Below are 18029 nucleotides of genomic sequence, written 5' to 3'. Positions count from 1 at the left end.
TCTCCGCAGCCCCACAGGCAGCGCAAGGGAAAAAATTTCGCTCGAGCCTTCATTTTCATCTGTCGAGCCTCGACACGCCTGTCTGCATCCCATTCATCGATTCTCTTAGCCGAGTGAATGCTCTCCATGGGTGCGGACAGATGTTCGTGGTCTGAAATCCCAAGTCTGTAGCACAAATCCATTTCTTGGCCTTCTTGACGGTCGTGTGCCCGCTTGCCTCGAAGCTCCATCTCAAAACATCTCACACCCGGTCCTCTGCATCCCCCATCGGAAGTGCAGACCGGCAGATGTCGCAGTCTTTGTGATATCTCTAGCTTTGGTTTAGTCCATCATCTCTGCGGTCTACTCTCACAACCGGCCATGGTCTCCATCGCCACGTCTCACAATCTGCCGCTTACGGCCACCCCTCCTATCAACCGTTGCAAAATGATCCCGACCTCTTCGCCCGTATCAATACTCAAACCCACAAAACCCACCGGTACGAAACGCAAAATGACCGACGCGAACCTCAGCCTCTCTCCGGTATCGTCCGTATCGGACAGCTTCCTCGAAGATGCCCCTCCGATGAAAAAGCGCCCTCGTGTGACCTTCGACGAGAAGATTCAGACGCAAACGGTCTCCTGGCCCGTCGACGGTGCATCGGATACATCCGAAAAGCCTTTAGCCGTGGTCAGAGAAGAAGCTCGTCGAGCAATCCATCGCCATGTTTCGGCCGGAGATAGCGACGCCTACAACCAGCTTAAGCAGATTTTCACGGCGGACCCGAAAAAAGCGGACGACAGCCTCTATTCATATGATCTCCCAACACATGCATCTCTGAAATATCACCTCATGGCTCTTCTATCGCATATTGCCTCGCTGGACCGCAGCTGCAGCAGTCTAGTGTCTGCTGTTCTCAACAGCGAATGGCTGGGCCGCGACGAAACCTATGTGAAACTCTACATCCGGTTTTTAGGCAACCTGGCGGCAGCGCAGGGCACTTATCTCGGTTCAATCCTGAAGGTTCTTGCCACCAAGCTCGCTGGTGTCCCCCGAGGCACTGGCCGACTTCCAGGCTACGCCCCTGTTCAGGCGTCTGAGATCTACACTCGTGTCCACATGGCACTCAGATATGTATTGCGCCTGGTTCCCGCTGGCAGTGGAACATTGTCGCCTGTCCTGTCCCAGGCATTTCCCTTCGAAGGCGATTCTCCAAAGTCTCACGTCGCCTACACACGGAATCTCATTCAGCTGATGAGCTATGCTCCTGAACTTCAATCCGATATCCTTGCTTTGATTACTGAAAAAATGGTCAAGGTGGATGTTCAAATCCAGGTCGACTTGGAGGATTTCGAAGATGAGCTCGGAGAGAACCTGCTGCACGGGTTTGCCCCTGATGTCGATGAAGAATTGGATGATGACGACTCCGAGGCAAGCGACGATGAGGCTGATGATAGCAAACGTGTCATTGAGATCAAGGAAAATATTCACAAGATAGACGGCATGATCGATGTTCTATTCGAGTACTACTCTTCTTCGTTCACAAGTGGCAGCTTGGAAGAGAGGAAAAGTACTTTGACCCTTCTCATGAGCCATTTTCGCACCATCATCCTCCCGACGTACCGATCCCGCCACACCCAGTTTCTTCTCTTCCACTTCTCCCAATTGTCTCCTGAACTCACAGAGATGTTCTATTCGGAATGCATGACAATTGTCTTCGATCAGAGGCAGCCCCCTATTTTGCGCCAGTCTGCTGCCGCCTACTTGGCAAGTTTCATCGCACGTGGCGCCCACATCCCGGGGCAAGCGGTCCGAAACACTTTTGACTATCTAGTTGCATACTTGGAAAATATGCGCACTGCCCACGAACCGGAATGCCGGGGCCCCGATCTCCGCCGTTACAGCGCGTTCTATTCTACCGCACAGGCCGTTCTCTACATCTTCTGCTTCCGCTGGCGTGATCTGACGACTGCTGCCATGGAAGGCGATACTCCCGAGCAAGTGGATGAACTGGAGCCAAGTCAGATTTCATTCGGTCCTCATGTCAAGGAGTTTCTCCACAAGGCAATCTACTCGCGCTTGAATCCGCTCAAGATCTGCTCTCCTGGCATTGTCACCGAGTTCGCTCGCATCGCCCACCACTTCCAGTTGCTCTATGTTTACCCTCTCTTGGAGACAAACAAGCGCCTCCGTGTGACCGCGTTCCGCAGCATTGCTACCCTCTCCAACCCCGCGTTTAGCCAAGTTGGGCGTGAGATTCGCGCTGGCGACCACCTCGGCTACCAGCTGGACGCTTACTTCCCCTTCGACCCCTATCAGCTCCCCCGCAGCCGTCGCTGGATTGAGGGCGATTATGTCGAGTGGCGTGGCATTCCAGGTTTAGATGAGGACGATGATGATTCGGATAGCGGAGCAGATGATGATGATGACGTTGACGATGACGATACCGACGATGATGAAGATGCCACTGCTACCGATGAGGAGTAAGATGGGTCTACATCACGTTTTTCATTCCATTTTTTTTCTGTGCATTTTCGCTTTGCAGGAAACATTGCGTGATCTACTTGCACTAGCCATATATTTGTCATTCAGCGCGGCGTCTGGGTTTCGATTTCTAGTATACCTTTTGTCCATCTGTCTCACTAAAAAGTTGCGATACCACTACTCATATTTTCTGTTTTCTTCGCACAGGTCGACTGAACGTCTACATGGCAGATTCAATGAAAGCTACTATTTTCAATATGACTATGACTTATCTAGAAGTCTTCTTCAGCCTTCTTGGACGAAGAGAATTTCGCTGATAGTTCTCCTTCCCCGCCCCTGCCGATAATGGAGACCATATATACCCCCAGAGATTAGTTTCTTTCTTTAAACATTTGAAACTTGAATTTTGGCACCTCTTTCCATGCCAAGAAAACTACGTTGAGCAACAGTACTGCTGCCTCGATCTATGTCACTGCTGTTGGGCAGCCCTGTAGAACCACTTTGCTGAGTCACTTGACCAGCTTGGTTGGTCCAGATGGAAATCGACGAAATTATTTTATTCAAAAGGGTGCGTCATATAAAAGATGGTCCTGTTGGAAGCATGCGAGGGATTGGTCGCGTGTACGGTGCTGCCGCCCCACCCTGTCACTTAAGGCTATATTCCTAGTTCTTATAACCTTTGGAACACGTCAGTAGGATCTCGTCCAAAGAATCAGTAGGCCGTTCATTCCATGAGATTGCAAAGTTGATTGATTGTCCGCTGTGGCATCATCGGCACCTGAGCGAGAGACCCTCGCAGTCACTGGTACAATATAGATGAAAAGATGGCGCAGCCGCTCATCGTTTAGAAGGCAGCGAGGAGAATATATATGACATAAGACTGAATTATCTTGTATAAAAATATTCATATTGTAAGGATTATACGAAAGCAATATCAGACAGCCTCAGAATGCAAGGATACACCAGAAAAAGCACCTCCTGCTCCCAGATCCTCGGAGTCCAAGATCCAGTTGCGATGGCAATCGGCCATTGAACAATGCGAATGTCGATGAACAATCGCATTTTCTTCACTTATCTTCAGTACTTTTGGCCACAAACACAAATTAATTGAGGAGACCCGAGTGGCAGAGCACGTACCATCGACAATGTTTGCCGCATTTTGGACACACATACTTGGTGCCTGGAATAGACGCACCGCAGTTCTTGCAGTTAATTGTCAGGTCGGCCATTTATTCAGAGATGCTAGCAGACTGGTTCGCCAATCAGTCTATCCATTCCAAAATTTAGAAGAACGAAACTAACATACTATAGCCTGAAGGACCAGCAACACTTCAAGTTTCTGCAGAGAAAGGTGCGCACCACATAAAGATGGGGGCTTCGTCTCGGTTTTTATGCTGTATTCGCAGACTCTTCACGAACTGCTCACAAACCAACTAACTTACACCGTAATGCTCTCTGGAAGATTCTTCCTCTTCGCATAGCCCGCTGACCTCCCCGAGTTTCGGAGGAATGGAAGTCAGGTCGTCTAAAGCCTCAAGTACGCATACCCAACAAGATGGCATGAAATGTATCTGGCTCGGAATCGACCGGAAACTCACCATCTCGAATCCTATTGTCTTTTTCATGCAGTGAAGCCCAATGGCCACTAGCTGGCGGTCATGTAGGGCAAAGACCGGCTTGGGAGGCGAGAAATAATAGCACCGCCCCTGTCTATATTGGAATCTTCTATAGATGCAAGTACCTGCTCATGTAGCAATTAGTAGTAAGATACCACCTGGCGCCGTGACCTCGGTCCATCGAAAATTGCTCCCGTGCAAGTATCGGCTCTTTTCCATGCCGCCATCCTGAATTAGGCTCTGGGCGGCTTGTCCAAATTAAAACAGTGGCGAATAGAGACTATCGGTAGACTGGCCTAAAGAATTTTCGCGCATTGAACTTCATTATATCTTCGGCATGTGAGCGTGTCTGGTGACAGATTTACTGCGACGTGGTATATAAGTCAAGAAAATGCGATACTGAGTTGATCGTACCCGTCAGGTGAGGAATCCTCCAATAGAAGGCAAAAGGAAATTTCACTGAATAGGTATGGAGAATGCCTGGGTTAAATTGACCAAGAGGATGCTACTTTTTGTGATTTGAAATTGAAATTGAAGCCTAAACCACACACCATTCAACTTCTATAGACAATGAGCCTTTCCTAACTTTCTAGGCAGAACCACCTTGTTGGGCTCGGGTTGGTTTTTAGGTCCAAAACCCTTGTCTTGACATTGCACCTTGGTTTGAAGTTCAGTTCGCCCGGGTTTTATCTTTTGTAGTATATTTGACGGGTGGGTTATGTTTTTGTCTTTGCGAATCGTAGAAATGCAGAGAGATGAAGGAATGCCTGCTCATTGGATTCTTTCTTTTTATCCAGTTGTGAATCACGTAAATAAATTATAAGACATGATAAATTTGGCTAAAACCAAGAGGTTTTCAGATTTATCTTTATCGGTAGGGCACCAAGAAAATCTGTTTGTATTATTTATAACTGTATATCAATGATCAAAAGGCCCCACCAAGTATTATTCTGCATGTGTGCCCGAGTGGTTAAGGGGGAGGCCTTAAGTTGTTGGCTTGGCCACACAAGAGACCCTCTGGGGAGACCCGCCAGCGTTCGAACCGCTGCGCATGCAATACATTTTTTTTGTCCAGTAGTTTATTTACTAATTTATGTTTCTTCATAATCTCATCTCTATGCTTGTATAATCATTCATCATGATTTTTCAGTGAAGCCTAGATAGTCATCAGAGCCTCTATAGATCAAATTGCGACAGAAGTCATGTTTGGTTCTCAACCCGTCAACCTGCCAGGCCACGGAGAACGACCGTGTAATTATTGATCCGCACATCGGTAGCTTCGCAGAAACAGGATATAAAACAGACTCTTAGATAAACTGTGTCAAATTCTCGATAGTATCATCAAAATTTAAACTCGCTTCCGCTGATGTACACAATCCCAGTTTTCTATCATCGGAGTTGGGCGTCTGATACCCAGTGAGAGCCTCCTGCACACCGATACCCGCCAGGATGTTTGATCCACTGGAAACCCTGAACACAAACTCCCATGCTCTGAAGTTTCACCTGAATAGCTCGCTCCTCGAGGCGAGCTTGAACTAAAGCTTGTCGCTTGATCTCGAGGTCTCTTGCGAGCGCCTCCTGCCTCCTGCGTTCCATTTCAAGCTGCAACTGTTCTTGTTCCAGGCGCTTCTTCAATTCCTCATTCCGCTGCTGTCTTGCCTCTTCTAACGCCCGGGCTGCCTTATCCTCTTCTTCCGTCAGCCTCAGCAACTCCTTTTTTGCTCTTCCTCTTTCTCTGTCATCCGCAAAAATTCTTTTTCACTTTCTCCAGCAGCTGCTTTGTGTTTCTGTAGAACATTCCAGTCCTCGTCTGTAACACCTGCATCGCGCCCCTGGACAGGACTCTGTTGGTTGCCTCGATCTTGGACCGGCGCAGCGGCCTCGTTATCAGGTTTAGTATTCGATTTCAGGCTTTGATTCCCCGTATCCATCACTGGCGGATTCGAGGATTGAGTACGAAATGGTAGGTTCCCTCCAGGGTTGAGGCCTATCGGAGAAAGATTGGCCTGAAAGTTCTCACGACCGCGGCGCTCAGTGATCATGGCCAGTATTTCCTCGATAACCGTTTCCTTGCTCAATAGCAGCTTCGATCCATTGGACAAGCCTGGCTGCATTATGGTCTTGTTGAATATCGTTTCCACCAGCGTTTCCACATCTCTAGCGTTAGCCCAGCTTGAAGTTTTGGACAAGGTGTCAAATCCATCGGTCAATTTCTGGTTAAAAGCAGAGTCTGTGCAATGAAGACAGGTGATATCGAAGTGCACTCCTGACTTGCTGAGCAGATCTGCCTTGTTCTTTTCCAGAAGCTTACTCAGTAAACAAATGCAATCTCCTGGTGATAAAGGTCTGAACTGAAGGGATTTCGGAAAGCGGCTTGTAAGGCCAGGGTTAATGGACATGAGGCGGTTTATGTCTGCATCGTAGCCAGCCAGAATGATAATTACCTTCCGAGCGAACCTGGGCTTTGTAATACAGTCCACAAGTTCATCCATAGCTTCTTTGGCGAAGTGACCCTCAGCAAGACGATATGCCTCGTCTATGAACAGCACCTTTCCCAGACCACGTTCCAGTAATTTCTGGGTCTTAGGACCTGTTTGCCCGACATATTGACCAACAAGCTCTGTCGCAGATACTTCGATGACCTCATTTGAAGTCAAGAACCCCATATCATAGTATATCTGGCCCATATTTCTGGCTGTGCTGGTCTTGCCAGTCCCTATCGAGTTGTTATGTGTCAGTGAAGGTCGATTATTCAACCGATTCAAGATTAATTAAAGCTTTGACTCACCTGGGGGACCTCGAAACACAAAGTTGAATGGCAATTTTTCACGAGGGTCCATATTCAGCCCTTTGAGGCTCTTGACCAGCTTCTGATATTCTTCGAATGTGGAAACGATGTCTTCACAACCTATCGTCCCTTCGAACAGCTTTGCAACACTGATCTTACTGTTCTCCGCGCGATCAAAGTTCTCATCAAAATCAACGGCATCCAGTACAGAATCAGGAACCACCCTGCTCTCAGGATTTGTCGAGCGAGTACGCCTCTGATGATGAATCTTCGCTTTGTTTAGCAGAATATCGATTTCCCCAGCATTACCAAAGTGTGGTCGATTCCGAGCTCGCTCAAGCATCTCCAAAGCGACCCGGCGAGCACTATCAGTGACTTCGTATCCCTGCTCTGATAGTTTCAGGTCAAGAATGAGATTCAACTCATTTTTCGTAAAATCTTCGAAAATGAAGGCCTGGTCAATCGGAAAACGCCGACTCAGACCAGGATTAACATTCTGAAACATTTGTTCCATCTGATCCTTGTATCCCAGAAGCAGGACACATCGATCATCCCCGGGTGTGCTTTGGACATCAGCTACTATAGTATCGATAACAGCACTTCTGTATTGGTCAGTTCTGGCCCCTGTACCATCGGAATTTCCTCCGGCAAAAAGACTGTAGGCTTCGTCTATGACAAGAACCTTTCCCAATGTGGCTGCCAGGATGCCCTTGGTGTTTTTTTCAGACTCCCCAATCACGCTCCCAACAAAATCGGATGGGTTCTTGACAACGACTGTAACTTTTGTCAGTATATTGATTAGTTACGATATGTTCCTCGCATACCTTCACCGTTTGATAGGAGCCCGATGTCCACCAGAATTTGACCATATATCTTTGCGACTGACGTTTTTCCAGTTCCGGGATTTCCTAGAAAGACCTTGTTGAGGCTGTATGCAACCACAGGTTGCTCGTCTAGCTCGCGACGATAGTTGTATTGAATCGTATCTATCAGGCTCTCAACAGTCTTTTTAACCTCATCTAGCCCGATCATGCTTTGAAGCCTTTGCCACGCTTCCGATGATTTCAGACTTTGAGAAGGATCTGGGCCGATCATGTCCTCCCCATCAAGGAAGAAGTCATCGACCACTGAATTTTTCTGCCGCTTTTGTCGCATTAGCCGCTCAGTTTGTCGCTCAGAGACCTTTGTCATGGCATTTTCAACAGCTCTTGCGTTTGCGAACCCCTCCCGGCCTCGTCCGCGCCCAATTCGTCGGGCTACAATGCGACAGTAAAGTCCGCCCAGCCCATCATCAACTTTCATCTGCTTTTTCCATGTCTTTTCAATCCAAGTATTAACGATCATCATCAGCTCTGTGTCGTTGAAATCATCGAACTTTAGCTCATGGGGGAAGCGGCTCGGGAGTCCAGGGTTGTGAGCAAAGAACTCCTCCATCGGGCGTTGATACCCAGCAAGGACGAACACAACTTTGCCCGTAAGATTCTCAATTTCAGCTAGGAGAAAGTCAAGTACCTGACCACCGCCAATATTGCTCCCCTGAACCATTTGATAGGCTTCGTCAATGAAGAAAACGCCCCCGCCAAGTTTGAGTAGCTTCTCAATCATCTTTTGGCACTGTGATACGCCTTCATTTGAGAGTCTAGATCCTGTTGTCTCGATGAATTCGTGGCCCGGGATTACTCCCACTGCTGCCAGGAACTTTGCGTAGAGTCGGGCAACTGTTGTCTTGCCAGTGCCGGGGTTACCAAGAAGCACGGTTCCAAATCTCTCGCGGCTCAAATCGACGTTCTGTCGGACGGCTATATCAACTTTGGCTTGAATAGTCAGGAACTTTGATTTTACTGACTCCAGGCCGACCATTTCCATCAAAGTGTCAATTTCTGGGCTTCGGGCGTTGAAGAATGATTTTTGGTAGTCCCAATCGTCCTTTGCCTGCGAGAAAGGTATCTTAGGCATCACCTCTCGGGCCTTGGGTTTTACCCCGGACTCATCAATAGAAATGGCAGGCTGATTTGTTCGCTTCCCATCTTCTTGGGGTCTAGCATGCTTTGGACGTGAATCTACTTGTTCCAAGGCATTTTCTCGGATGCTCTGGGTGCTGACCGTGTTTTCAGCTTGGTTTCGGGGGCTTTTCAGCTCCTCAATTTCTTTGTGATGCTGCTCAAGGATTCTTGCCCGCTCTACATCTATCGATTCGTCACTTCTGAGACCTCTCAAATATGAAGCTTCACTTTGAAGTTCGGCAATTTCCTTGGCGTATAGAGATTGTTTTCTCTGTCGTGCTGCCTCGAGCTCCAAGTCTCGATCATGCTTTTCTTTCTTTATCTTGTCTTCCTGGTTACAGTAGCGACACGAACCCCTGGCCATCCAGCATGACGAAGATAATGTATGTCCTCGAGGACAATTCCATTTGACGATTTTCACGCACTTCATTTTCGAGTGATCATTGAGTTGATGGCATTTGGCAGGGCACTCGTGTGCTCCACAGCTTAGTTTGACGCCACTTTCGGCACAATCAAATTAGTCAGTAAATAAAAAAATGGGAGCACACTTCGTTCAATATTCCCCTTAATCAAAACTAATGCAATTATAGGATATAAATGACTTACCAAGGTGCTGAGCATCCGCCATCCGGCGCCTCTTTGTCGAAGTCTTCCTTTGTCCGAAGTACCGAGGTCTTGTCAGGGTGCTGTTCACATTTAACAGGCAATCCATCATAAAGATGGCCATTGTCTTTAAGCCGATCAATGAGAGGCTTCCACACAGTTTTCCCTTTGCGGCTAGAGACAAATGTCTCCAAATTGCCCACCATGATCAGTACATTCCGGGCACGAGAGAGAAGCACGTTCAATCGTTCTGGAGCTGCCATGAATCCGATATCCCCACCTGTGTTGCTTCTTGTGAGTGATGCTATGACAATTTCGCTTTCTTCTCCTTGGTAGTTGTCTGACATCAATGATCAGTTTGCTGGTCGAATATTGTTTCGCCGACTTAGCCACTTACCAATTGTAGAGAGCTTGATCGGTTGCTTGGCATGTTTGGCACTCGCATATGACAAGAGACCTGCCTGTACGAGATCATGAGAGTCAAGATCATTCAGTACTGGGTCATTCTGCTTGCTCAAAGTTTGGCGTAGAAGCGAAAGTTGACCGAGATATGGCGTGAGAACGACGAGCTTGTCTGTTCCGTATCCTTGTTGCCCAAGATATTTGACAATCTTCAGGACAATCTCTGCTTCGAAAAGATTCTGCTTAGACTGTTTTGCCCCTTCATCTCGTCGATCGGATACCTCTGCAAAACTTTCTTCCAAATTTTCATGATTGAAGAAAATGACACGGTCGGATAACCCTCGTGGTTTAGGACGAAGTTTTGTTTTGTCGTCATCTTCTAGTAGAGGGTAGGTGAGAGAGCGTACAAGACTTGAGATCTCGGGGCACATTCTATGCTGCTTCTGCAAGGTTGTATGTGGGTACCCAGCATGAATCAGTCTCTCGAAAAGGGACACGTTTAGGTCGTATCCATCTCCCTTTTCAGTACTAAGGGCATAGCTGTTGATCTTCGGCCGGAGTTGCAGGTGATCCCCGATCAGTATCAACTGTTTCGTGTCCGGAGATATTGCAGTAAGAACGTGAGACTCGAGAATCTCGCCCGCCTCCTCCAATATCACAATACCTGGTGATGCATGCTTAAGAACCTCAGCATTCATCGCAGCAGCAGTTGTCGTACATCCTATGATTCTTTTGTTTGTCAGGATCTCACGGGTGTCCTCTCCGAAGGCTGTGGATAGCTTCTCGCAACACCTGTCAAATAGATTCATCTGCACTGAGAGAGATGCAGCTTGTTCATCCAGCAAAGCCCATTTCCATGACTGGATCTTTTCATCCCGGATTTTCTGCTCCAACGCCCATATACTCTGGCTTTGAGCCGGCAGAAACTCAGAGAAGGGATCTGGAGACTGTCCTTTGACCCAACGGTCGAAAAGGTAGCCCTTATTGATTGCTTTCCCACTCTTGTCTACCGTCTTCATTCCATCTTCATTCTCGGGTTCTATCAAGGCCTCGAAATACTCTGGATCCTCAAATTCCAGGTAGTCTAAAATTGCCGAAGGATCCGCTGACAGCCTCTGATATGCTGCGAAAGAGCTGTCAATTGTCTCTTTTTCTTCCCAGCCCTGGCTCTTGATTGAGTTGATGGTGTTCCAGGTCAACTGGGTTCTCCTGCTGGTTGTACTCTGCTCTTTGAGACCCAATTGCTTGGTTCGGGGTGTTGATTTAGATCCCAATCTAACAATGTCAACATCGGGAATGCCAATATCAAGCAAATCTTCCAAAAATTGATCCAAAGCGTGGTTGGTGTAGCACATCACCAGTATCGTGTCGTATGCGTAATCATGAAGAATTTTGGCCAGAAGCGCCCCTATGAATGACTTTCCGGTGCCTGAAAATCACTTTATAAGCTTTGAAAAATGAAATTTTATCCTTGGATTCTCATACCTGGAGGCCCCTGAATCAGACTGACTCTTTGAGTCAATCCTGCCAAAAGAGATTCACGTTGAGATTTTTCCAATATGACTGGCTTTGAAGTATGCAAGATGTGTTGGATATTAGATCCACAGTCTCCTTTTAACGCATCGATCAAATCCAAAGGGGCTAGAGTGGAGTTCTTCACTGGTTCCCCTTTTTCGTAGAGAAACAACTCTTCTGTCAGAGGATACTCGACCTTCTCCTGCAAACGTTTCAGGATTGGCTCATAAGCAAAAGTCGCCGTATCAACCACCAAAAACTCAACATCATCATAAAGCTTGAGAAAGAGAAGGGACTTTTTGACTGCCTCTGCTCCTACAACTCGAAGCATGACTACCGGTGGGGTAGATATCAGTTTGTCAATGTTTCTCTCAATCGTTGCAAATGCCACAATTTCTGCATTCCGTATAAAGCACCCAAAGGCACGGTGCTTGACGAATTGCGGGGTGCTCTTGAGATATTCTTTAGCCGTTTCCGTGGAAAGCTGTTTGAGTTTTTCCAGGCCTGATCTGGCAGTGACGCCGATGGTGCATGGGCGGAGGTATTTAAAGTCCGTTGAGGTACAAGAGATGCACGCCAACGACAGGCCACCAAGGCGTAGGGCGGATCTTCGTCCCTTTTTTGCCCCTGTTGCAACTTGAATATCATCCCGCAGCGCTGACAACATATCTTCGCGTAACAGCCGGAATTGGTTGTCAGCATGCGCCGCGATGCGTTGACTACCAGAGAGCTGTGTTATCTCATCCACACGTCGATAGAAAGGTTTGTCGGTACAGCCCATCTCGTCCGTCGTAGGAAGAATGACTGTTTGACGGAAGTCGGTGAAATCGTTATCATGGCGACCCCCTGCTGTGTCTTCGGATGTGGGTAGGGTGGATGCGGAAGATCTCATGTCCAGGAGATGCTTGATCTTATGTCCCAAATTGCGAAGGGACACAGAAGATGACGAAAGAAGATACTCATCACTCAAGATAGTCTGAGCATCAGTCATGATGTCAATCGCAGATGAAGCTGGCAATGACAGAAGCTCCGTTGTCAGCCAACAGACGGCGCGGATGGCCTCTTCATCCAGCTTTCTGGTACGAAAAGCATCCAAAAGCGCATTCCAGAGTGTCCGGGGCTCCAAAATGATAAGTAGAAGCTGTTCGAGAAAGACCCCATTGCATAGAAGCTTGATCTCCGGGCTGCTCAAGAGATTGATGAACTTCGCCGTGTAGCCGTTGATGAAGGTTGGTGTGAGATTGAACCTCAACCCATTTCGAAGGGCATTCAGGGCATTTTGGCTGGCTATCAATCTCTCAATAGTGACAGAAGAGTCTTTTGTATCTAGAATAGCTTCTATGAGTTTCTTGAAGTTGTTGAGGTCTCGAACATCTTGCTTCCCATGAAGAACAGCTGAAAAGTATTTGGCCAGTCGATCTGATCGATTATTTGTAGACATCGTAGGGTCATAAGTTATCAACCTTTGAGAGACTTAACACTTGAAAGATAAAGAAGGATGTTGATGGAATGTAGGATACTTATAGTCTGTTCGGGGCGACAGTTCGGGGCGACAGTGGGGGCATATGGAAGAGGAAGAAAGCCTGGCAAAGGTATAGCTGATCGCCGATATCTGATTTGGCCTTGTAATGAAGCAAGCTGCACAAAATGAGGGGTAATTCCAAACGATGCCTCCCTTTCCCGTATTTAAAATATCCGTGGCTTGGTTTAGTTGGCTAGCTGCAATGGCTACATACATGCACGACCTGCGCGCAAACGCCAGGCTGATGAATCCGTGATAACTGGACACTGGACGTGACGTGGCGACAAGGGTCTGTCACGTCTGTCACAATCGCAAGGATCCAACTTGTTGACCGCTGAAAGCTTTCAGCCGCATTAGAAAAAAAGTACTGGTAAAGAAACCATTATCACCGAAGCCCTGATTCCTTTTCTAGCGATCTCTCTTGCCATCTACTGGAGTGAACACTGTTCTGTCCTTTTGGTCGCTTGCACCCCTACCTTTTACAGACTTCATTTATCCTTCCCCTAGCAACATGAGCACCCGAGCTAGAGGTGAGCGCCCTTATCAGGGAAGAGTTCGAGGTGGATGGAGAGGGTGGAGAGGTGGCAGGACCGGGAGGCCATCAGCACCTCCAACTCCACCTCCACCTCCGCCACTAGGCGACCTTCTTGCGACAATTCAAGACGACGATCTTGAAGACGACACATCTGAATCTCATTCTCTTGTTCAAATCACCAATACGCAATATTTGACCTCCTATAACTGGGTCAGTGGAGGACACTCCGAGATCATCGTTCCAGGTGAAAGACCCCTCCCCATCTCCTGGGACCACCCAATATCAATACTTACCGATCGTCATCAGGTGAGCCTCCAGAATGGACGCCGCTTCCCAAGGCTGTTTCTCTGAGTGAAGACTCCGGCGTCTACTTTCGTGACTTGAATTCGGCACGGCATCCTACATATCCGCTAGAGCCCATGATTCGAGCCATACTGAGGGACCGACCGGATTTTGGTGTCAAGAATGTGGATATTGTGGGCTGTGGAAGCACACTGGGCAATCTGCTGAGATTTGCACGCGGCCAAAGCCCTGCTTTTAGAATGCTGATTGAGGTCGTTGGGAACACAGTCTTCTTTAGCAGAAGGGAGAATTCACCCAAGGAAACCCTCCAGGGTGTCTTTGGGTTTGGACACACCTTTCCAGAAGCATACACAACATGGAGCCAAGGCGTTCGCAAGTCAGAGTCTCATCAACGACTCATCAACTTTGAGTTTGCTAACTTAAACTGCGTGGTGCGGTTCGAAGCTGACGGATACCTTCCTGACTTACTCCCCGACGATCTGAAGACCCAGAAGGGCACTATCTCCAGCAAAAGCGTTACGGAGCCTGAGGAGCTCTTGGAGTCTATCCAAGCGGCGATGATCTCCACGATTCACTCAGGCATCTCCCAGCAGGAGTCGAATGCTCTGAAAATCTCCACGGGGGTCGCTATATTCCACAATGTGCGATCTTTGACCTAAAGACGCGTTCCGCTAGGAAAGCCGGTATTGATATCCTGTCAGAACAGATGGGCCGATTGTGGATCAGACAGATTCCTAACTTCATACTCGCATATCACAAATTGGGGAAGTTCGATGATATCCGAGTCCAGGATGTGCGAGAGGAAATGAAGCATTGGGAGGAATCTGAACAGCCGAGCTTGCGGAAGTTCGCCAATTTACTGCAGATGATTGTATCCTTCGTTCGTAGCGCAGAGGATGGAAAGCTTGAAATCGAACATGGTGAGGATGAGGAAGTTCTGAATTTTCGCTCTCCTGGTGGAATTGTCAGCAGCGTGTTGCCGCTAGATTTGGAGGATACTTGGGATGCCCATAATAGCTCGAATCTAGAGTCATAAATTGATGTGTGGAATTACCATCTAGTCCTTTCTGACCAAATTGAATTGTGCTGGATATATCCATCTTGCTCTTTTCTTAGCTTAGCGGGAACAACCTGAACTTAAGGATCGCAGAAAAAGAGGTACAATAGTTGGTGGCGGGTTTAATAGCATGTCAATTCTGCTAGGAGAATTTCAATCAAGAAGTGGAAGGTAGACTGGACACCGTCTCGCAGGCCAGGACAGACAAGGCCATCCTGCCTAGGTAAACTTCCCCGAGGCCCCTCAATGGTTTCGGAGTCGTATAACCCGGGGGCGGCCTAACAATAGTAACGTCAATTAGGCCACGGTGGGCCTGTGTAAAGTTCTAAGTTCACTTTGGGGAATTCTCTCGCTCTGTGATATCAAATTGGGGAAGTTTATGTCGTTGGTATATATATATATTTTTTTTGAATGTCAGGCATGGGTCCATCGTTTTGAGGTATATTCTTTCTCTTATTGAACCTGAACCGCCAAGGCAGCTAATGCAGATTAGATATTTTCTGCACAATCCCTGTCCAAAGAACCGTAACATGATTTCTAAGAATACACAGCAATGTACTATACATGTATTGTCTGTATTATAAATATAGCCTACACTCTAGTTAGTGCCCCGCGTCAAAATCGCCCTTTCACGGAAGCCTTCGTCCCCTCTCTCTACCTACAACTAACTCCTTTGCGGACTGGTTTGCTGCCGTTCATCAGGTCTTCGTTGATATCTGCCTTGCTTGCATAGGCAGCACATATATATATATGGCGCCTAGCACATTCCATAATTATTATACAATCCTTGGGGTTCCCCAGTCTGCAAATTCGGCTACTATCAAGTCGACATACAGAAGCTTAGCTTTGAGCAGGCATCCGGACCGTCGAGGAAATGAGCCTAGCGCGACAGCTGAATTCCAACTAGTATGCTTGGACTACCGGGTTTTTTTAGTTTTCGAATTCCCCTAATATTGCTGTAATTAGCTTCAGGAAGCATACGAACACCTTATTGATGTCGATAAACGTCGAGAATATGACAAAATATATGTATCAACTATACGTCCCCGTGAATTCAAAGATCAAAAGATCGCAGAATTACGCAAAGAGCTTCAGCAACGCAAGAATGAACGTAAGAAGTCAGAGATTTTATTGAACAACGCAAAAAAGGATTTATTAAGACTATATGCGGAGAAAGACAGCCTTAAAGGAGAGAAAGAACGCCTTCAGAAGGAAAAAGCTGAAAGAGAGACGTGGTGGCTATACATGTACTCCTTTCTACCGGGTAAAGGAGCAGAATTTACCCAACTGAGTCGACGACAAGAGTCTGCCATAACTACTATGATTGGGAAGCAACGGACAAAAGAGAGTAACATCGATCACAAAAAGAGAGATTATTCAAACACTGGATCAGTGTGTTCGGTCTATTCTCTCCGACGAGTCTAAAATCGAAGAAAAAATAAGCAAAGTAGAAGAGGACTATAGGTTGATATTGATACGGGAACAAGAAAAGATATTGGAAGAATCGAGAAAGAAGAGCGAGCAAGAATTTGGGGCTAGACGCCAAGCTCAGGCACATTTCACAAGAGGAAATAGCTATTTCCACCGGTCAAATCCCTGGGATTTTTGATGTTTCCAACAAGTTATTTAATGAGATAGAAATAAATGGTGTCACCAGGCAGCGATTAGGACGAAAACGATTGACAGGTTCACAGCTATATAGCAACTTTTTTGATTATTAACTAATGTATTCTGCAACTAAGTGATATGTTGTACAGTACAATGATTTATATACCTGATGCTAGAAGATAGGAGCTAGGCAGTGATATAAGGAAATCATCGCAAAATCACCTGACTGTAAGCTCTGTATTCGAAATCAATTTACTAAGCTCTTGGCTCGGCAAATAGAGCAATTTTCGAATTGCATTTAGATTGTTTAGGGAATTGGTTAGCGGTTGTGTTCAGAGTTTGCCAATGGCGCGGCGTTCCATTACTCTGAAGTAGGCTGCGGTAAATCCGCAAGATGTGAGGGCCAAATCCGCATCCACATATTACTGATGTTGAGTACCACTTCAGCATCCGTATCCAACTGGTATACGCGAGATCTAATGATTATCTGCACTAACATAAATTTCGCTAAATCTCTTGGATTTCTACATATTCTTTAGTAGCCAAAAGAGTTACTGAATTGATCTCGTCCGCGTGTGTTCGTATATTGAATAAGTAATTACATCTATGCCCGAGAATGAGCCGAGATCGGACTTCGGTCTAAGCTCTTGAATAGTTCTTAGGAATAGACACCAAAGAGATTCAAGGTAGAATGATTTGAGAGTTAACCTCAGAACATAGGACTGGACTATCAGAAATCTATGTGATATATAGAGGATAAAATTGGTTGATTTATCTCATTAAAATCATCTTTTATTGTAAAATGGAAGTAAGCTGCGATCCTGCTATGGGTAACTCCTGCTAAGAGAAACTCCTTGTGACTGTAAATCCTACTCCTTCCTATCTTCCCTTTCTTTCTATCTGTTTCTCATAGCTATAGCCTGTGTTCCATGTTACGGATTGGCGATAAACGGGACTCAAATAGCTCCTCCTGTCACGGTATGAAGACGTTTCGGGTCCGAACCGATCCTGAATGTCAGCATCAACCTTCAGTGTTTTACAACATTATCAATGGCAATAACAGAGAGCTCTTGTGTGTATAAGTCGAGAGTTTCTATCGTAGTATTACAATCTCAGTGTCAAATCAAGCGGTCTCCAACAAAAAAAAAATGAAAAATGAAAAAGAGAAAGAAAGTGGAAAACCGTTAGGCGGAAAAGCCAAGGCGCAGTCATGGCCGTGGATCAGACGAGAAGGAATACTGCGGCGGCTAATGCCAGGTAGAAGAGTGTAGAAGAAATTAGGGGGATAAATGGTATCGGATGTGCGAAGTCGGGTCTTTATATCGGAGCAACGGAAGGTGGAAATTATAGAACGTCCCATTGAGCTCCTAACCAGCAAAAGGAAAAGAATAACCAGAGGTCACACAATCCCCAGGTTCGTTGTTTGCAAAAAGCAAAAATCAAAAGCAAAAAATTGATGACCCTGGATGCGTGGTCAACCCTACAATGACCCACAAGGCAATGTTGACGAACTGCCCCGGGCGAATCCACTTCTGTATTATACATCTCAACAGATATTTCGTGCCCTGTTTACTAACTCTTGGCATTCTCCATGCGGTCACTCATTTCCGTCGA

At 46.7% G+C, this 18029-nt stretch overlaps 3 protein-coding genes across 3 annotated transcripts; 2 read left to right on the top strand and 1 right to left on the bottom strand.

Annotated features, from left to right (window-relative positions):
- Nucleotides 1–360: 360 nt before the first annotated feature.
- N7462_009027 (rDNA-binding RNA polymerase I transcriptional factor) lies at nt 361–2466 on the top strand (the record flags this gene model as incomplete). Its single annotated transcript, XM_057080741.1, has 1 exon — nt 361–2466. One exon carries the CDS (start codon nt 361–363, stop codon nt 2464–2466), a length of 2106 nt encoding a protein of 701 aa, XP_056931069.1.
- A 3002-nt stretch (nt 2467–5468) lies between these two features.
- Nucleotides 5469–12831, bottom strand: GbpA (the record flags this gene model as incomplete). Its single annotated transcript, XM_057080740.1, has 7 exons — nt 5469–5767; nt 5842–6795; nt 6868–7641; nt 7692–9370; nt 9477–9813; nt 9871–11304; nt 11361–12831. The coding sequence occupies 7 exons, from the start codon at nt 12829–12831 to the stop codon at nt 5469–5471; spliced, it is 6948 nt and encodes a 2315-aa protein (XP_056931068.1).
- A 592-nt stretch (nt 12832–13423) lies between these two features.
- On the top strand, nt 13424–14786 carry N7462_009025 (uncharacterized protein; the record flags this gene model as incomplete). Its single annotated transcript, XM_057080739.1, has 3 exons — nt 13424–13691; nt 13754–14391; nt 14457–14786. 3 exons carry the CDS (start codon nt 13424–13426, stop codon nt 14784–14786), a joined length of 1236 nt encoding a protein of 411 aa, XP_056931067.1.
- Nucleotides 14787–18029: the final 3243 nt, after the last annotated feature.

The sequence above is a fragment of the Penicillium macrosclerotiorum genome (assembly GCF_028827735.1).
Source record: "Penicillium macrosclerotiorum strain IBT 26536 chromosome Unknown utg000008l_segment0_segment0, whole genome shotgun sequence".
NCBI lineage: Eukaryota > Fungi > Ascomycota > Eurotiomycetes > Eurotiales > Aspergillaceae > Penicillium > Penicillium macrosclerotiorum.
This window is presented reverse-complemented; position numbering and strand designations above follow the sequence as displayed.